The sequence below is a fragment of the Gossypium hirsutum genome, chromosome D10, assembly GCF_007990345.1.
Source record: "Gossypium hirsutum isolate 1008001.06 chromosome D10, Gossypium_hirsutum_v2.1, whole genome shotgun sequence".
Taxonomy (NCBI): domain Eukaryota; kingdom Viridiplantae; phylum Streptophyta; class Magnoliopsida; order Malvales; family Malvaceae; genus Gossypium; species Gossypium hirsutum.
Genome location: NC_053446.1, coordinates 23,698,050 through 23,719,456, shown reverse-complemented (window position 1 = coordinate 23,719,456; position 21,407 = coordinate 23,698,050). Strand labels below are relative to the sequence as shown.

At 32.0% G+C, this 21,407-nt stretch overlaps 1 protein-coding gene and 1 long non-coding RNA gene across 2 annotated transcripts; one reads left to right on the top strand and one right to left on the bottom strand.

Moving 5' to 3' along the window:
• Positions 1 to 215: 215 nt before the first annotated feature.
• On the bottom strand, positions 216 to 1,392 carry LOC107915838 (uncharacterized). Its single transcript, XR_001689292.2, has 2 exons — positions 977 to 1,392; positions 216 to 653 (listed from the first exon to the last, which is right to left on the bottom strand). It is a non-coding gene; the product is annotated as an uncharacterized lncRNA (long non-coding RNA).
• Positions 1,393 to 4,589: 3,197 nt separating this feature from the next.
• Positions 4,590 to 13,372, top strand: LOC107914679 (importin beta-like SAD2). Its single transcript, XM_041102235.1, has 22 exons — positions 4,590 to 4,884; positions 4,978 to 5,113; positions 5,219 to 5,306; positions 5,425 to 5,574; positions 5,879 to 6,041; positions 6,588 to 6,772; positions 6,864 to 7,037; positions 7,755 to 7,900; positions 7,980 to 8,103; positions 8,191 to 8,371; positions 8,480 to 8,639; positions 8,815 to 8,856; positions 9,066 to 9,184; positions 9,265 to 9,463; positions 9,865 to 9,996; positions 10,577 to 10,680; positions 10,838 to 11,017; positions 11,482 to 11,621; positions 11,762 to 11,901; positions 12,101 to 12,264; positions 12,346 to 12,478; positions 12,596 to 13,372. The coding sequence occupies exons 1-22, from the start codon at positions 4,795 to 4,797 to the stop codon at positions 12,757 to 12,759; spliced, it is 3,114 nt and encodes a 1,037-aa protein (XP_040958169.1). The 5' UTR covers positions 4,590 to 4,794; the 3' UTR covers positions 12,760 to 13,372.
• The last annotated feature ends 8,035 nt before the right edge of the window (positions 13,373 to 21,407 follow it).

The following is a 21,407-nucleotide window of genomic DNA, read 5'->3' as shown; positions in this document are numbered from 1 at the left end:
ATTTTTAGGATTTATATTTTATAAATTGATAATTTATAAATATATATTATCAATTAATTAGATGATGAAAAATTATAGAAAGATTAAATAAAATAAATCTAGATGATTTAATTTTTTGTGATGTGTCGATTAAATAAATAAAAATATAAGAAGAGAAAATATGTGATCATTATTGGTTTGTTTATCCAATTTTGGTGTAAAAATAAAATTCTCCATTGAAAATATATGAATTTAATAAATGGTTAATCTTGGTTGTGTAAGTACAAATTTTCGGTGAAGAAAATCTCGAACACATGAACGAAACTCAAATAGAAAAAGAAGAAATAGGACAAGGCTCCAAGGCGTGTATCAAATCACTATCTTTAAGGTTATATTCACCCCCACCTATCTTCGGTTGTAATGGCCCAATATTGCCCGGCCCAATAAATAGTAAAAAAAAAATTAAAAGTCCATTTGCAAATAAACAATCCAATTACATTATCCTAAATCAACCCGAGCCCAAAATACTCTAACCCAGTTTACATGGCCCGATTCCAAGTGAAACCCTAGCCTTCAGCAGCTTTCTGGTCTTGCGCCGCAGCCGAACCAGATCCCCGCGCGTGCTGCGCCTCCGTGCCAAGTCTGCGCGTGTATGTCACCGTACGGCCTCGCACCTGCAAAGGACAAACAAACGAGCAACGCAACTGAAGCAACAGAAAAAAAAGGAAGAAATAGAAAAATAGAGATAGCAAAGAGGATTTTGAATTATTTTCTTTATTATATTTTGTGTTTTCGGCTATATAAAGCCAAATACAACACTGTTAAAAAGGGGTTTTTTTTTTGAAAAATCAATAGAAAAGAAAGAGAACATATAGCAGAAAGGGGAAGGTGATTTCATTTTTTTTCTTCGCATTTCTTTGTTCTTTTTCTTGGCTCTTTTGTTCATTAACAATACTGTAATAAAAGAGAAAATAAGGTTAGAGAGCGAGGAGTTTACCTGTTTGGCCGGATCTTCATTTGCTCCGTCGCAATCGGAGTCAGGCGATGGTTTAAAGGCCTCTAAGCAAATCTTTTCTGAATGGCACAAATGGAAGGGGGTTTTTTTTTGGTTTCTGATGCGGCGCAAGAAGGATTGTTTAGGGTTTCTTATGTTTAGTTTTTTTATTTAATGCTGATCATTGAAACGGTGCCGTTTAGACCTTGTTTCAATGGTTTAAAACGGCACCGTATTGAGCTTACCCGATGACCCGACCCAGATTGCGGCTAGATCCGCGTGTTCTGGCATGGGGAGGGGTATTTGCGCGACAAGCCCCTCTTGTTTTGTGGGGTTTCAATTTGATTTTCTTCAATCTTTTGATTTGAATCGCTTATTTGATTTTGTTTGCAATTTGATCCACGGTTATGCGGCGCCGTTTTGAGTATTTCAGTCTGTAAGCCAAAGAGGATTTTTATGTTAAATTTCTATAATGGTCCCTGCGATTTTCAATGGTTTTCAACACGGGCGTTTGCTCATTTATTTTAAAATTAACCCTTAGAATTTTGTTTGAACTCAAAATAGATCTACTTTCATTAGAATAATTAATTTATTATCATTAATTTCATTTGTTGTTATTATATTTAATATTCTTTATATATATATATATATTAGTTAACTTAATTTTTCTATAAATTTCTTATTATGCATTATTATTTTATACATTCATTACTTAATTTTATAAATATTTTTATATATGTTTTAGAGATTACCTTAATGTACATACCTTTTTGTTTTGATTCACGTATGTATAAATGTATATAATTAACTTCAATTTTTTTTAAATAATACTTCATATTTTTATATATATGTATATATAGTGTTTTTAGTATACGTACGTATATATATAATAATATGTTATTAATTTCAAATCTTTTTATGTATAGAAATCTTATTCCTTTTAAAGTTGTTATTTTATTTCATTTATTTAACTTTTATATATTTTATCATGTATATACTATTATTTATACTAGATTTTATTTTCATAAATCAAAATGTAGGTATTAATTTTATGTTATTCGTTGATTTTATTTCCTTTTTTATTTTTCATTAAAATTTATTCAAACCTTTTACTTGTTTTTTAGTCCAACTATCAAAATTGTGTCAAATGTTCATATTATGTATTGTTATTATTGTTTCTTTATTTTATTGTTTTGAAGTTTTTTATATCGATTATTAATCTTTTGGTTGCACAATTATTAATATAGATGTTTGTATAACATGATTGAAGAATGTTTGTGTTAGCATATTACTTGCTTGATTGTTTCTAGTATAAATTTAGCTCGCTATTTATCTTTTGTTTTATATATTGCTTTTCAATTATATTGTTTGTAAGAATTAAAATTCATTAAAGTGTTATAACCATTTTATTTCATAATTCCTAAAAAGTCTTATGTTCATAGCTCCTGAGAGAATTGTGCCCTAACTTACTAGGCTTCAATTCTTCTCGATGAATTTGAATAGCCAAGTGTTTATTATATTAAAACCCCCAACTTTTAAAATAAAGCTTTTGAGACTTCAAAATGTTGGATCCTAACTTACTGGATATGACATTTTGTTATCCCGATTTTAAAATAAAGGCAATGTTTGATGTTTAAGAATTTCTAAAAATTGAACCCTAACTTACTGGATTCTGATTTCTCGATTAATTTAAATAATCGAATAACCTTCTTAAAACACATTCTTTTAAAGGGACAAATCTAATTTCAAAGATTGGATTGATTGCATTCTAACTCACTGAGTGTGGCAATTTATTTCTGCGAAATGAGTTTGTCTTATCATTCAATTTGGTTTATTCAAAGTTTCTCGTTAAAGGATCGTATTCTAAAATCTTTTCAAGGTTTTGACATTAAGACATTAAACAATCAATTCGGTACCAATTTTGGGCGTCACGAGTGTGCTAACCCTTCCTCGTGCGTAACCGACTCCCGAACCTGTTTTTCTCAAAATTCACAGACCTAAAATTATTTTCAAGGTGATCCGATCACACCTCAATAAAAGATCGGTAGCGACTCCCGAATTTTCCTTTTTAATAAGTCGACAACCAAATTTTTGTTTTTCAAAAAGGTGGTTTCGACATCGGTGTGCAAATGAGTTCCAAACAAATTAACCTTGAGAATACGATGAAGCCAATGACTATTTGCGTTTTGCACTAACGAGAATAGTCCACTGCGCACTGAGCAATGTATAACAAAAACTCAATTTCTACAAAGGATTTCTGCAGTAATACTTTATAAAATAATCTAATAATATTAGAAAATAAAGGAAAAAAAGAAGAAAGAAAATTAGAATTTGTTAGTATGTTTTCCAAATGAAATCTTATTCCTATTTATAGGAATTTTCATTTCTCTTCATAAAGACATCTTTCATCAATAGGTGTCTTTCTGAATAATAATGTCTTTAAAATAAACACATAATTATTCATTTAATATTATAACTATTCAAATAATATTATTTAAATAGTTAAATTTTTTTTCAAAAAATCAAAAAATATAATCTTTTAATTAATTACACCTATTCGTTTATAATTATTGAAATACTATAAATATTTGAAAATGTTCCAACAGGTTGATGGTAATTTGAAGGTTATATTTATTGAAAAATATTGTAAGTTTTGATGGTTAAATTTATTGAATTTTTAGAATTTGAATTAAATTGATAATTTTTGTAAATATTGAGGGTAAATTTTTTTTAATATTTTATATTTAAGATCAAAATGATAAAATGTATATTGGAGAGCTAAATTTGTTATTAAACTAATAAAAAAGGCCGACATTAGCTTTTGTCACTTATCTAACGATGACTAACTGGAAAGTGAATAAAATATTTGATTAAAAAAATAGTGATTAAATAAAAAAATTAATAGTTTAGTGACCAAAATAGAACAAAGGCAATAGTTTAGTGATATTTTGTTAGTATACCCAATATTATTAATTATTAAGGGCTAGTTTAACAATGCTTTTAAAAATACTTTTAAAAAGTGTTGTGAAAAAGTACTTTTGAGAAGTGATTTTAAAAAATTTGGTTTAAAATTTAAGTGTTTAGTATTGTTGTCAAAAAGTGATTTTGAGAAATAAAATGTTCATTTTAGACATGTTATTATCAAGTAATAAATATATATTTAAATAATATTTAAATTAGTTAATATTATTATATTTTAGTAAGAATATAAAAAATTATTATAACTTGTTGTTAATATTTTAATATATGAAATATAAATTTTAAATATTTTTAAACAACAAATATTAATTATTTATAAAATTTAATTAGAAAATTTTTTTCTTATGCTAAATAAATTTTAACCATATTTTTTTAAAAAATACGAGTGAAGTGCTTTTTTTAAGCCTTACTAAATAGGCCTAACCCAATAAATAATCATTTTCTTACAAGAAAACTGAACACAGTCGCCGAGAGATACACGTGCGGGCGGTTTCTCCTTTGCTAACTCTGGACTCTGGAGCTAAACGTCAAAACGACATCGTTAGAAAGTTGACTGCTTGTAAAAGTAAAACCAAGTAAAGTGTTGCTTTTTTAAGTTAAAAACAAAAAACCGTAAACCCTAATTTTTTAAATAGCCCCCCCTTTCGCTCTTTCTCTCAACCTCTAGCTGTCTCCCTCCGCATACTGCCATCTCTTTCTTCTTCTTTTTCTTATTTTATTCTTTTTTTCAATTTCCATCTCTTTCTCTCAAGTCTAAACCCTAGTCTCTCATCTCATTGTACTGAATTTGAGCAGCTAGGGTTTAGAATTGTTTTCCTTTTTAAAATTTTTTGATTAAAAAAATGGATCTTCCCAGTCTTACTCTTGTTCTTCAAGCTGCTCTTAGTTCCAATCCTGCTGAACGCAAAGCTGCTGAACAAAGTCTTAATCAGGTTTCTTTTTTTAATTGTTAGTAATTGATTTTGATAATTTGTTTTTAGATCAAATGATTGATTTATTGGATTTTGGATTTTGTTTGGTTTCAGTTCCAGTATATGCCTCAGCATCTGGTGAGACTATTGCAGATCATCGTTGATAATAATCGCGATATCGCGGTTCGTCAATTTGCTTCTATTCATTTTAAGAACTTCATTGCTAAGAATTGGGCTCCTCATGATCCAAGTATTCAAAATTTCAATCATTCTTTTCTTTGTATTTTTTTTCTGATGTTTATGTTTATATCTATGAATATGGACGTATGTATATTTTTATTTTTAATAAATGTAGATGAGCAACAAAAAATTTCTCCAAGTGATAAGGATGTGGTTCGCGATAATATTCTTGTGTATGTGGCTGAAGTTCCTCCTTTGTTGAGGTAAAATTCTTTGCTGGCCCCTTTTTTTATTGTTCTTTGAATTGTTTACTGTTTCATTGGTAGTGCGTGCAGATTACATGAGTAAGTTGTAAGATTCATCATATTGGCTTTGTTGCAGGGTGCAATTGGGTGAGTGTCTCAAGACCATTATCAACGCTGACTATCCGGAGCATTGGCTGCGTCTTCTCGACTGGGTAAAGCATAACCTACAAGATCAGCTGGTTTATGGGGCTTTGTTTGTGTTGCGGATTCTTGCTAGGAAATATGAGTAAGCATACACCATATTTTTCTCTTTTTGTCTGCATGGTTTCTTTGTTGTCGTTTTCATATCTTAATTTTCTTAATACAAGTTGCTCACTCAAGGTGATGGAAGTATTTGTTTAATTCAACTAGCACCTTTCCATGGCGTTAATGCTTGGTTGCAATATATGCTAGAAGGCAGCTTTCTCCATTTAAAAGTGTTATAATGTTTTAATACAAATAACAACTAATTGTTTCTCTTAATTTGGTGGTTGAAATTTTTTTCTTTTTTTATTGTAATACTAAGTTCATCATTTTCTTTATTATTCTAGGTTCAAGTCGGAGGAGGAGAGAACTCCTGTTCAACACATTGTTGAAGAGACATTTCCTCATCTTCTCAATATATTTAATAAACTTGTGCAGATTGACAAACCATCAGTGGAAGTAGCAGATCTGATCAAGCTTATTTGCAAAATTTTCTGGTCATCAATCTATGTAAGTTTTTAATTTACTGGTTTTATAGTGCATCTTTTTTGTATTTATCACTTGATCTGTTAATGGGGTGCTAAAGGGGAGCTTTTGACATGTATTTTACTTCTTTTTTATATTCATTCCTGTTTTCCATATTCTGTTTTTATTTTTACTTCCAACTTTTTGGCATAATTATGTAATGAAAATTTTCTTATTTGAGATTGTACCTATCATGGTTTGTACTGTTTTGATACGGATTTGTTTATCTTATATAGTGCTATTGTTATGAACTCTTGATCTCTCCTTATGTTATCACCAATAAAATAATAGGCAGTCTTTACTTTCTTTTTAGTTCAGATGTACAAAGTTTCTTAATCTATTACTAGCATGCTAATTAATCCAATGTAGAAAAGAAATTTTTGCTGATTTTTGGAGCTGCAGGAAAAATCACATGCCAAATATTTTGTGCAAACTTGTATTATATTTCTACTACAGCTTGTTTCCTGTGACTTGTTTTTATGAGAGTTGTATGATTCATATGCCATCTTTGGGCTATTGTCTAATTTTCAGTTGGAGATTCCAAAGCAGTTACTTGATCCAAATGTGTTCAATGCTTGGATGATGCTTTTCTTAAATGTTCTGGAGAGGCCTGTACCTCAGGAAGGCCAGCCTTTAGATCCTGAGCTCAGGAAATCATGGGGGTGGTGGAAGGTGAAGAAATGGACCGTACATATTTTAAATAGGTTATTCACTCGGTATGTTTTTAAAATTGCAACATGGTTTGAAGTAATTTATGATAGGGCTCATGTTATTAGGCATTTTGTGATTTTGATGGCTATTTGATAGGTTTGGAGATTTGAAGCTTAGGAATCCAGAAAACAGGGCTTTTGCTCAAATGTTTCAGAAGAATTATGCAGGAAAAGTTTTGGAATGCCACTTAAATTTATTGGGAGTTGTTCGTGTTGGAGGCTATCTTCCTGACAGAGTTACCAACCTTGTTCTTCAATATCTAAGCAGCAGGTTCGCAATATCTTTCTGCATAAGTCATACCAATAGCTGGTGCTTTTGACAGTCTTTAGTCGGTGTAAGATGTTCATTTATTCTTTTGTTTGCCTGGCTATTATTTCAGGATAACTGGACCATACAATTCTTTAGGCTAGAGGTAGCCTGCATTTAACAGAAACAATAGCATTGCAGTAATTATTTTCTTTCCAGTGTTACCTGTTACTTTCTTTCTATTGCTAGGAGATAGAGAGCAATGTGCTGAGCTTCTTGATGGATTTATGATTACCTAAGCATTTAACAGAAACAATAGCGTTTGCTTGGAGATAGAGAGCAATGTGCTGAGCTTGATGGATTTATGATTACCTAAGCATTTCTGAATCATATAAAATCGTGATTTTTCTTTGTAGTAGTGATAATTAGTCTTTTTTTTTGTCATGCCTAATTCTATTTCTCTTTCTTATAGTAATGAATTATGAAGTTTGATTGGGTCATTTCTTGATAAAAAATCATTATTTTATTATAATTTTATACTACATTTATAAATATATTTCCTGTGCTCTTGCTTTGTGTTGTAGAATTGTTTATTGGTGGCCTTAGTAGTTGTGTCAATATTCAAGACTATAGATGAGATCGCAGATTTCACTCTTTCTATGCATCTATAATGCAAGTTGTTTTAAAGTTTTCAGAAATGCTAGTGATGGATTTTGACCAAAAAAATTTTTTTATGTGCAGCATCTCGAAGAATAGCATGTATACTTTGTTGCAGCCACAGCTTGATGTCCTCCTTTTCGAAATAGTTTTCCCTCTCATGTGCTTCAATGACAACGATCAAAAGCTTTGGGAAGAAGATCCACATGAGTATGTAAGGAAGGGCTACGGTAAGCTACTATACCTGGTGCGTGTTACAAAACCCTGCACTGGTCAGACTGATTCATACATTAAATTTTTGTATTGCAGATATAATTGAAGATTTATATAGTCCAAGGACCGCTTCCATGGATTTTGTCAGTGAGTTAGTAAGAAAACGTGGAAAAGAGAATCTTCAAAAGTTTATTCAATTCATTGTGGAAATTTTCAAGAGGTATTTTGGAACTAACTGAGACTGGGAATATTGGTATCTTTTGATGTTAGTTTTATTTTGGTATATTCATGCTACTCTTTATTCCAGATATGATTCAGCACCAGTAGAATATAAACCCTATCGACAGAAAGATGGTGCCCTCCTTGCTGTTGGAGCACTTTGTGATAAACTGAAACAAACTGAGCCCTACAAATCTGAGTTGGAGCATATGTTGATGCAACATGTTTTTCCAGAGTTCCGAAGTCCTGTTGGTCATCTTAGAGCGAAGGTTTATTTTCCTTTTCTTTATTCCTGAAGACTTCTTAATCAAGGTTTCCAGGAGATATTTGTATGTGAGAATTTTCTTAGTTTTGTACTTTTGTGGTCTGGATATTAGGCTGCATGGGTAGCAGGACAGTATGCCCATATAAATTTCTCTGACCAGAATAATTTCCGCCAAGCACTGCATAGTATTGTTTCCGGGTTGCGTGATGCAGAGCTTCCTGTTCGTGTTGATTCAGTTTTTGCATTAAGATCGTTTGTAGAAGCTTGCAGAGGTATATAGCTTTACTTTTCTCTTTATTGTATTTTGTACAAGTTGGGTTTGGATTGAGCTAGCTTGAGCCAAATCTGAATCTGTAGTTTGATGGCTGATGGTTCTATCTACTCACACCTTTTAATTTTATCCCGAGTATTGAGGGCTTAACAGAAACGAATTTGTTTTGCATGCAGATTTAAATGAGATTCGTCCTATTCTTCCTCAATTACTTGATGGTAAGTGGTATTTGGAAGTTGTTTGTCTCATTAATGGTCTCTGATTATTGATGGTTGTTCAAAATTTACTGGGCTCTTTGGAACATTCTAGTTTTTGTTCTTTTCTCAACTTTTGTTTCACATACACTATTCTAGTCAACATTCACAGAGCAAATAGTTACTTTTCATTATTCAACTTAGTCAACGATTTGCTATTTCTTTTCCTTCAGAGATCTTTAAACTTATGAACGAAGTTGAGAATGAGGACCTTGTTTTTACTCTGGAGACTATTGTTGACAAGTTTGGAGAGGAGATGGCGCCTTATGCTCTTGGTTTATGTCAGAATTTGGTAATGCATGTTGCCATCATTTGTATAAGTACTAAATTTTGAATAGTCTGTACTTAAAACTATCATTTATCTGTTTGTAGGCAGCTGCGTTCTGGAGGTGTATGAACACTGCAGAAGCTGATGATGAAGCCGATGATCCTGGTGCTCTGGCTGCAGTTGGTTGTTTGCGTGCCATAAGCACGATACTTGAATCAGTTAGTAGGCTTCCACACCTTTTTGTTCAGGTGGAGCCAACTTTGCTTCCAATCATGCGAAGAATGTTGACAACTGATGGACAAGGTATGTAATGTGTTCCCCCTTTTTTCTCATCCCTGCTTTTTTATGTTTTTATTTTCTTAATAGTGATGCGTACTCTGGGGCAGGCAGAAACAAGAAGTAATGAGTATATAGTACGAGTTGATGAAACAATCTAAAGTTTGAATGTGAAATGGGAATTTGCCTTGGTTTAATTCTGGTTTTTCCCCCTTAAATTTGTATATAATAGCATTGTTGTAAAGATACCGTCAAACCATTGTGTCTCTAGGGTTAAGACTGTTTAAAAGAACTGATGTTTCTAAATCCGCCAAGTGAAATATAGAAGTGGAAATTGAATAGATTTTCAGCTGTAGCATTTCAATCTTACCAAAATTGACTTGTATAATATTGTATTTTGTCAATTTCTTTTTCATGGTCTTATGCAGAGGTTTTTGAAGAAGTCTTGGAGATTGTTTCATACATGACCTTCTTTTCTCCAACTATTTCATTGGATATGTGGAGCCTTTGGCCTTTGATGATCGAAGCATTAGCTGATTGGGCTATAGACTTCTTTCCAAGTATGGTTCCATTTGCCTTTTCCGCTTTTCTTTTCCTTTATCAATTCCAAATATGAATGTTTTTAAATTTTTTAACTAGACTTCACACTCAGCAGTTTAAAAATTTTACGGTCAGTGGTATGATAAGTTAGTGATATTACAGATCTGAAACTTGTGTTCAATGCATTTGTTTCTAATATCCTCATTGCCAAATAAATTGCAATTATTTTGTGTCAAATTTGTTGATAGAATTAATTATGTTAGTTTACTTGCTTGATATTGAATATATTTTTCATGGATTTTTACACAAAACAATCCTCATTATTCCAAGTTTTGGTAATTGGAATAGTTTCTGAGACTAACATGTGTAAATCTGGGATTGGACTGCCAATGCAATGTGGACCTTCAGATTGTTTATGATTGAATGTGCACATTTCATTTCTGTTGGTTCTCGTGGGTCCTTATAAGTATTTTATATGATAACAACAGAGAGTGGGGTGTTTCAGACTTTCTTTTTGTCCAATTTCAGTTTATCAGTATCTAGTTTTGAATTTATCTGTAATTTTTGAGTTGTTTCTAAGTAGTAACTGTTTTCATGCAGATATTTTGGTTCCTTTGGACAACTATATATCCAGGGGAACTGCTCATTTTCTTAATTGCAAGGAACCAGACTACCAGCAAAGTCTTTGGAATATGATTTCTTCTGTGAGTTTATTTGTGTTTATAAAAGCTGCCTGTAGATGGACAACTTTCCAGCAAAAATGAAAATGAACTAAATATTCTTCTGTTTTTATCTTGTAATTTTTCTTTATGTCAGTCCCTTCAGTTTATAAGGCGTATGCTCTTTGCTTTTCTTTGGCAGATCATGACAGATAAAAATTTAGAGGACAACGACATTGAGCCAGCTCCAAAGCTGATAGAAGTATTGTTTCAAAACTGTGGAGGGCAAGTAGATCATTGGGTTGAACCATACCTGAGAATCACACTTGATCGATTGCGTCGAACAGAGAAATCAAGGTTGAAATGTCTTCTTGTACAAGTGGTAAGGTGTCAGGACCTAGCTGTACTTTCTGCAAGTTTATGTCATGCTTCGGATAGTTATATCTTGTAAATATTACAAATTAGATGTTCCTTAATTATTCACTCACAAGGGTACTTAATGCATCAAATTTATACAACACAATAAGAAAACACTAGTGGATTGATTTATTGCCAATTTAAGCTAATTTTGATATGTTTTATCTGTCTCAAATATTATTTGTTGCTTCTTGTCTCAGGTTTGAAGTAACAGTGTCTGTTGTATCAAAATGTTCTTGTTAGGATCTAGACTGTTCTCTTATGTTAAAATTTGGTCTGAAGTTGCCATTGCCAGCAATTTACTCTTCTGGGCATAAATACTGCTATTGTTTTGCAAGTTGCTTTGGTTTTCTTTCAGAACACTTTTTGTTCCCGGGAACAGCATTTTCCTGTGATTTTCTAACACAATGCTGGTTTTCTTTAACCCAGATTGCCAATGCAGTATATTATAATGCGGTTTTGACACTCAGCATATTGAACAAGTTTTGTGTTACATTGGAAGTGTTCAACCTTTGGTTTCAGTTGTTGCAGCAAGTTAGGAGGAGTGGTCGACGGGTTAATTTTAAGCGGTCGGTAGTCTTGTTTTTGCTTTGAGCATCTTCCATCAATCCCCATACAAGCCTTGCGTGTAACATTATTAATCTTATAATGAATCTTTTACATTTGGTATTGTCTGGCTCTGACTTTACAAGTTAACTGGGTTCTATAGGGAACATGATAAGAAAGTTTGCTGCCTGGGCCTTACTTCACTGCTTGCACTTCCTGGTGAACAGTTAGATGGGGAGGCTCTTGGACGTGTGTTCAGGGCCACCCTTGATCTCCTTGTTGCATACAAGGATCAAGTTGCAGGTCTTTCTCTCTCTCTCTCTCTCTCTCTCTGTGTGTTTAGGTGTGCATGGACAGGCGCACCTGCACTTATGAGTAGCTGTTGTGTGTGAACTTCATTTGCGAACTGTGTTCTTTTGACTTTGGCATTGCTGTCTTTTGGAGGTTTTCGTTTTCCATCTTTTGCCATAATATTGGATTTTCCTCTTATATATTTGAGCAGAAGCTGCAAAGGAGGAAGAGGCTGAAGATGATGATGGTATGGATGGTTTTGAGTCTGATGATGACGACGACGACGATGCTGATGGTTCTGACAAGGAAATGGGAGTTGATGCAGAGGAGGGCGATGAAGCGGATAGCATCAGGCTTCAAAAATTAGCTGCACAGGTATTTCCTTATTTTGATCCTTCTGGAAAAAGGATTCCTGGACTTTCAATATTGAAGTTCAGCTGACTTTGTTTTCTATAGGCTAAGGCTTTCCATGAAAATGATGATGATGACGATGATGACTACTCCGATGATGATTTTAGTGATGATGAGGAGTTACAGTCTCCAATTGATGAAGTGGACCCTTTTGTTTTCTTTGTGGATACAGTCAAAGGTAAATGTTTGATTAGCCTAAATTTTCTTAAATGCAACTTCTATTTCTTTTGATTTTTTCTTTTCGTTGTCTGAAAAGAGGACCTTTTTCTTCACTTACCCCCAATTTTAAATCTAGTTTTGCAAGTATCGGATCCTATGAGGTTCCAGAACCTTACACAGACACTGGATTTTCATTATCAAGCTCTTGCGAACGGTGTTGCTCAGCATGCTGAACAGAGGAGAGCAGAGATTGGAAAGGAGAAAATGGAGAAGGCATCTGCTGCCACTGTTGCATCATGAGTTGAGTTTTGGATTAAAATTTGAGTTTCATTCATTTAGAAGTGGTTTGATGAAAGTCTCATTTCATTTACAGCATTCATTGGTTCATATGGTCGTAGAGTTGATTGAACCTCATAAGGTTGAGGTTCAAGTGCACATAGTTTGTGATTTTGGTTTGGTGAGACTGGCAGATTCTTGGGCAGAAGATGCCCGTCTCAACCACTTTCTTGTTCATTTCTTTTCACCAGCCGCTCTTTTCCATTATTTCTTCACGTTTTGTCAATTTATTGGTTAAGGTTTTCCCAGATTTGTTGTTTCTGGGAGGCCGATCTTCTTTCAGGGAGTGTCAATTGCGTAGTATATCAGATGGTTTTTCTTTTTCATTTTTCTTTTTGATGGTATTGGTCAACTGGTAGTCTACCCCCCCCCCAAAAAAAAAAAAATCCTTTCTGATTTTCCTTGTTAGGTATAGTTGTACCAATATCATAAAATATTATTATTATTTTGGTTTGGGTTACGGAGAGTTTTGGTTTCAGAGGGTTTATAGGTTGATGATTTGTAAGGAAGATATAATGACATTTATTCTTTATATTGTGGAATATATTATTTTTCATGAAAAGAAATTTAGATTTTACATGTTTGTCAGATTTTTTACTAAATACAATAAGAATTGAGAATCATGTCTCATGTATTTCCCATACTGGTTTTACATTTTTGTCAGAATTTACTAAAATGCAAACATGGTTAAATTCATACAATTATTTTGAATAAAAAGTTTGAAGATTCTAACTATGGTGTTAGGCGAACAAATCAAGGACAGTATCGCATTGGTAAAAGATTGTTTTTCTACTGAAATTGGTAGCATACAATTATCATTATTTTTTAAATGTATTTTATATATGGATATAAATAAATTAAAAATATTCATCAATTATATAATCAATAAATAAAAAATTATCATTCAAATAAATTTAAAATTAATAATAAAAATTTGTCAAGGTGAAATGATGTTTTTTTCTGATGATCGAGTGAATGAGTTTTCTTAATTATATTTTAATATTGAAAATGTCCAGTTTTTTAAATTTGTTTTAAAATTATATTTTGATGCAGTTTTTTTTATTTAGTCAAGTTTTTATAGCAAAATAATAAAAATTTTATATATTTTTTAATATTATTCATATATTGAATGATGTATTATGTTTCGAATTGTCCGGAACGAACTGAAATGATTGGTACGGATTAAAATTTTTACTGATATGAAAATATTAGGTATTCTAATTTAACATTGAAACAATGTGCGGAATTGATCACTACAAAACATATTCAATTCTAATTTGAATAAAGTATCTTCTATAGAAATATAAATTTTAAATTAAGCTCTTGTAGAGACGTTATAAAAAACTGGAATTAAAAAATAAATTCAAAATATTAAGGTTGTTTGAGAAAGTCTCTTTAAAAAAATACTTGGAATATCTTGAATTACTTTGGCTTTATATTGAATTATTAATTTGGAATAATATTGCAAGAAATTTCATTGGAATTGGTAATTATAACTTCTGTAAAGCAATTGTGTTAATGGAAGAGTTTCCAATAAAAAAAAGCAAGAGAACATTGTTTTATATAATATATGATTTAGGTCATTATTTGATAAACTAAAAAATTAAGTATTACAAAAATAAATATTGAATTTAAGTTATAAAATTTGTTTGGCGTATTACTTAAAATTAAATCATAACAATCGTTTGTATTTCTTGTCACAAAAAATTGTGGTAATTCGCAAGTATTTGGAATAACATCATAACAAGAATTCACTAGTATTTAGAATCATGCTAACCTTGAAACTGAAGAAACCATTTGAAATTAGGCTTGCCTTGAAGGCAGAGCAACCATTTGGGATTACGCTGATGATATAAGGTGAACCACCTTTTAGAATTACGCGAAGTATGTAAGGAGCAACCATTCAGTAAGAGATGTTTAGGATTGTGCTAAGTATGTGAGAACTGATTAACATTAATAATTAATTGATAAAGGGTTATGAGAATATTATCTTTAGAGCAACCGTTTAGTAAGATTGTGGCGCCCCAAACCTGACCGGGACAATCCGACCTGAATCCGACACGACACATTAGTCACCGAAGTGACCCAAAACACAACATAACATTTCACACATCATTAACTGTTTGTTTTCTTTTTCAAACTGCAACGTAAGTCGCATGCATGCATTCAACTCATATATATAAGACATGAATAAACAATTGAAACCTAGTTGCATGCTTTTTCTAACAAAATTTACTCAAACGAGGCATAAGGGCAAAAACGTCATTACATGTCTAAATTATGCAAACACACGTGTTTCATCGATTTAAAGGTACATTTTAATTCTAAAATATTTTTAGGAACATTTGGCAAAGAATCGGTTTAATTCGATTAGCAATTCTTAGTTAATTTTAAAAAACAAGTATCTTAGGGACTAAATCGAAATAATGAAAAAGTATTAAAGATAATCTAATTAAATAATTATCATTAGATTTACAAAATTAAGCATCTAATACCTTGGTATATGAATTTTCAAAGCATTACGTAAACGTTTGGGACTCCAATTATGTCACCAAAATCTAAGGACTAAATTGCAAAGCTGTGAAGACATGTCATGGACAAGCCAGACGCCACGTCGAGAAGATGTGACGCAGCACGTTGGGACGAGCTCTGGAAGGGGTCACAACGTCGATCCCACGTTGGGATGTCATCTGAATGACGTCGAGACATCAATTACAATTCCAGTTTAAAACTTGTATTTTTCAAGTTTAAACACTACTACACATATCATTTCATGCATTTGACGCTATTTCTCACTTCAAATGTGTTATATTACCTTCAAACAACAACTGGAACATGCTCACATACACCATAACATATCATAGCGAAATTTGACATATTATGTAACCATCATGCTAGCAACCATAGTTTTACTCCAACAAATCATTACTCAATATAACAAACCAGCATCTTAAGGTTTCCTAATGAGCCTAAATGTCCATTTTGAACCATTTGGTCATTTTAAACATGCTCAAATTTCCAAAATACTAATTTAAGCCACCACACGAGCTCGCCGGCGCCATAAGCCAGATAGACAGTTTGAGAGAACAGGGGTTTGAATTTTTTTTAAAAAGGTGTGAAAATGATTTTTTAAAGAAAATTTTGGTTTAAATAAGGACACCAAACGACGCCGTTTTACAAGTGGGGCGCAGATGCCAAAACGACATCGTTTTGGCCCTGGCCCGTGACCCGACCCGTCCGCCCTTAGGATCCGCGTGTTTCTGCGGTGAAGGGTATATTCATGCGTTAGGCCCTTCTGTTTTCGCACCATTGAGCAATGTGGTCCCTTTTGTTTTTTTAAATTTTGCCATGTAATTTTCTTCGTATTCCATTTTGGTCCTCGTCGAAATATTGCGTATTGGGACTGGGGATATTTCCCAATTGGTCCCTCGTCCTTCCAGCACGCTTTATTTCAGTCCCGGGCCTTTACTTTTCTTTATTTACGGATTTAAACCCCGAATGTTGTTTTAAGGTTTAATTTAGTCCTTTTGTATTTTGTTTGTTTTATTATCAATAAATATGATATTATTTATTATTAGTTTTTATTTTCCCTTTTATTTATTTATTTATTCATTATTATTATTTTATTATATAACTTAGTTTTGGATTACTTTTTATTTTTTATTTTATTTGTTTATTTTTGTTATATATATGCATATTTATCTCATCGTATCATTTTATTAATCATTATTTATTTCTAGCTCTTCGTATTTTCAAATTATTATTATTATTATTATTATTATTATTATTATTTGCTCATTTTTAAATCTTAGATTTAATTATAGATAATTATGCACATTTTTATTTATATGCTTACGCATACTTCTGTATTTTATATACTTTATAATTTATATATATACGTTATATACATTTTTATAATATATATACATACATAGATATATGTGTACATATTTTTATAATTTATCTATATATATACGTATATACCTACTTGTATTTTTTATATATATTTTATAATCTATACATATCTACATACGTACCATATTTTCATATACATATATATACATACTTACATAAACTTTTATATTTAATAATTTTAAAATGTATATATATACATATCTTTCTCATATTTTTCATAATTTTATGTATCTATATACATGTATATTTCCTTCATATATACATACATATTTTTACATTTTATAATTTTTATCTATTTTCTTCATTGATATTATTGTTTTACTTGTTGTTCATTTATTTATTTATTTATATGTCCTTTTTTTTAAATGTTTTAGTTTTTTTATTCCCTTGTTATTGTATATACATAATTGATTGGATTTTTCTTTTATTTATTTTTTGTTTTTGCTCATATTATCTTTATTCACATTATCATGTTTATTATTCCATTATGCATATTAACACCATACTTCAAAAAGAAAAAATTTTCTAAATAAGGGAATATTTTGCGTTTGGAAATTCGAGAAAAACGTGCCCTAATATGCTGGGTTTCGATTTTTCTCGTTCAACCAAATGACCAAATATCCTTTTAAAAATTTCAAAATAAGGCAATGTTTTGCGTTTGGAAATTCGAGAAAACGTGCCCTAATGTGCTGGGTTTCGATTTTTTCTCGTTCGACCAAATGGCCAAATATCCTTTCAAAAATTTCAAAATAAGGCAATGTTTTGCATTTGGAAATTCGAGAAAACGTGCCCTAATGTGCTGGGTTTCGATTTTTCTCGTTCGACCAAATAGGCAAGTATCCTTTTAAAAATTTTCAAAATAAGGCAATGTTTTGCGTTTGAAAATTCGAGAAAACGTGCCCTAATGTGCAGGGTTTCGATTTCTCGTTCGACCAGATAGCCAAATATCCTCCTAAATCTTAATCCATGTCATTCGAGTTTTTCGAGGACCGTATTTTAAATCTCTTTAAAGTTTTCAATTTTCGACACTAAGACACTAATTAATCAACTAGGTACCAATCTTGGGCGTTACGATGGTGCTAATCCTTTCTCGTATGTAATCGACTCCCAAACCTGTTTTTCTGAATTTCGTGGACCAAAATCGTTGTTTTAATAAAATCAAATCGTTTATTAAAGACAACTACTTTTTGAGGTGATACGATCACACCTCATCAAAAAGGATTGGTGGCGACTCCCATTTTTGTTTTTATTTTCAAAATCCAAGTCGACCCCTTTTTATCAAAAAAATGGTGTCAACAATATTCATCAAGAAAACATAGCATGTATCATCAATATCATTCTTAAGCATCAAAATATCCACAATAAAAGTCCAAAAACATTATCAACAATCCATGAGTCTAGTCCCAAAATAACAATCCACGTTGCCTTTATTCAAAGTGTTCAAAACCATAAAAAATACTCAACCACGATTCCTTGCGCGGATCACTTCCTTGCCCACTTCACACTCCCCGAATGCACTATTTTTATGTAGAATTTAAATAAAGGGTGTGAGCTTAAACAAGCTCAGTGAATGTTCAAAAGTAACACCGAGCATACACAATAACATAAATTAAGCAAGAGCATACTAAAAGTAAGTACACAAACACTTTCTCGTCATGCCAAATCATCATTTTAATGTTTCATTTTCTCACATAGGACAAATATATATTCTTTCACAAGACACTTGAGTAAAAAATTATACATTTCCATTTTGATTTATTGGCTCCTTGAGACTATGAAACATAAGTGAACCCCATCGCACAAATTGAATAAATGAATCTCCAACACACTAATGCCTCAAAATGTCTGACATGTCTCACAATCCTATTACATGCCAAGTATATCCAACAGTTTCAAGAGATCACAAGGCCAACATATCCACATTAACACATAATTATCTATTATTTTATTACACAATTCCTCTTTTATTGATCATCATATACGCAACACTATCACTTTCACATAACATGCTTATCATACTCACATTTGATGCACTTACAAATGCTAACACAATGCTCAATAAGCCACAATCTCATTAGATCACATATAAGTGCATTAAAACCAGTAAATCACATAACACTTACTAACGCAAATCACGTATCACATGTTTTGCTGCATCAATTACCACACCTCATAACACATAATCACCATTTTGCAAAATGAGGCAAAAGGAATAGGAATGCTTACTCTCGAAACTTAGGATAGGTGTTTAGGCTAACCTAAGATCCCGATTAACACAATCACTGCAGCAAAAAGCGCCGCAAAAAAGTGCCACTATAGACAACGCTTCTAAATTTTACGGTGTTTATGTGACAAAAATACCGCTATAGAACATGACCTTTAACAACACTTTTATCACAAACGCCGCTAAAGAGCATGACCTTTAGCGACGCTTTTATCCGCTATAGAACATGACCTTTAGCGGCACTTTTATCACAAACGCCGCTAAAAGTACCGTTCTTTAGCGACGTTTATGAAAAAACGCCATTAACTTTGGCAGATTTATAACATTCAATTTTCATCCATAGACAACCCTTCCTGTAACATGAAATCCAACCAAAAACAAATAATCTAAATGATACTTCAAATTCAACGAAAGATATATGATATAAATTGATAACTAAAGTATAATTCAAAATATTCTTACAATAATGTTAAAAGTTACAATGTTAAAAATATTCTTACGATAAGAAAACAAATGTCTAAGAAAACAAATATCATTAAGCCCACTAGCTTTCCCTAATAGCTTCTTCAACTCTTTCCCGGACTTACTCAGTCCTCCTTGCTCCTCATCCTCTTCGTCTTCATCCTGAAAGAAAACAGAAAATGTTATCTACTACTCAAAGGAGACTAGATTCCAGTCATAATGACGCTTTATAAATGATAAAAAAGGCCACCTCTACCAACAGAAGAAAGAAATTGTTTTGGTAGGGGAAAAACGCACACACATACACAAAATCAAGTAGTAACTAGCAAAACTTTACTCTGAATATGGTACTATACAATCCAAATGATTCTTATTTGTAAAAAACCCGTGGAAGTAAAAGTAGACTATCACCAAAGACAAACTAACACTCGAACCTAGAAAATTTGAATAAATTGTATAGTAAATGATTTCTAGAAACTGGAAATTTATATTTATTACAACCTTCTCAATAAATTTTATATTATATAGTTTTAGATTCCCATGCAGTAGTGATTAAATGCTAAAGTTACATATTTTATGTAACTAAATTGGTTAATTTATGAGAATGCACCACTAATTTTGCCATATTTATTGAATTTTGTGCAGGAATGTAATTTGGGGCTAAATAGAAGAAAAAAGGAAACAATTGGGCTGGATTGAAGAAAGAAGCGAAAAAGGAGGGCCAAAGCAAAATTTTTCCAAGATTAATTAGCTGAAATTTTGACTTAGTGGGGGATTATTTTGGGATTTATTTTATTATGGGATGTTTTTTTCTTTAATTTCCTATGACTAGTTGGCTCCTAATTTAGTAAATCCACCAGTATAAATAGAGCTTGTATTGTTCATTTATTCATCAATCAAAAATATTAAGCTTTTATCTGTCAATTCTCTCCTTTCTCACGTAGCCTTTGTTGTTTCTTTAGTTTCTTTTCCTTCAATTTATTAGTTCCAGTAGCCTACCATCCATTTCACCTTTATTTTCAACTTTTCACAAATTTATTTATTGTCTTTAGTTTCTTTAACTTTCAATTCCTAAAACTTCCAGCTTGTTACTACTTACCATTTACAACTCATTTTTTAAATTCCCTTTTTCAACCACCCCACTTTAATATATATATTTTTTCCACCCCCATACTCAATCACATCACCCATCTTTTCACCCTTTATACCTTATTTAATTTATGAAATACTAACATGTACCAAACCTTAGCCAACTAAACCGATTTTCAGCTTTAGGCCGAAATTAGCCTCGTCAAAACCCGTGAGTTACGAACCCGAGCCATTTAACTCCTAAAATTCCAGTACTTATTACTTCTCCGAATTAAGAGTATGATTTTGTCTACTCATAAAGTCAGATCAACACTAAGTCAAAAAAGACGTCGTTTGATTTAGTGTGGTTAGACGTACAGTTGGAATTCCGAAAGGAACGTTTCTAATCGATTTTCTGTGAACACATTGGCGTGCCAAGTGGAGATTGCTTTTTGGTTCCGTCAAGGGAAGTAGTAACCGGATTTAAATGTGCCACGCGGTTGAGGGCATTGGTTCTAGCTAGGCTCTTCTAGAACGCAAAGCTGTCGGAGTTCTAAATCAAGAACGTTTCGTGGTTGTTCGATCGGTAAGAATTAGTTATTGGACGTTCCATAACTAATTTAAACAAGGAAGAGTTGGTGCCCGAGGCGTCCTTGGTAGCTATAACTAGCTTATTGGAAAAGAGGAGATCATCCAATTTCGAGGATCGGTTCAAAGACGAGAAAAATTCGTGCCTAAAGCTGAGCTCATTCTAATTAATTTTTCTTAATATTTATATCACGGTTTTTATTATTCTGTTTTCAACTTTTACTTTTGATGTTATTTTTCTATTTATTTCAGGTTTTCAAATTTTTATCCCCCCGAACGTCTTAGGCACGACAGCTGCCCCGACATAAATCTGGTTAAGCGAGCAACAATTTACAGTAAACCAGTCTCTGAGGGA

What these genes read in the sequence shown, in the direction of transcription:
- LOC107914679 (XM_041102235.1), top strand. Translation starts at nt 4,795, where the DNA reads ATGGATCTTCCCAGTCTTACTCTTGTTCTTCAAGCTGCTCTTAGTTCC. An exon ending in TTGGGCTCCTCATGATCCAA is followed by an intron (nt 5,114 to 5,218) that starts GTATTCAAAATT and finishes TAATAAATGTAG; the next exon opens with ATGAGCAACAAAAAATTTCT. An exon ending in AATGTCTTCTTGTACAAGTG is followed by an intron (nt 11,018 to 11,481) that starts GTAAGGTGTCAG and finishes TCTTTAACCCAG; the next exon opens with ATTGCCAATGCAGTATATTA.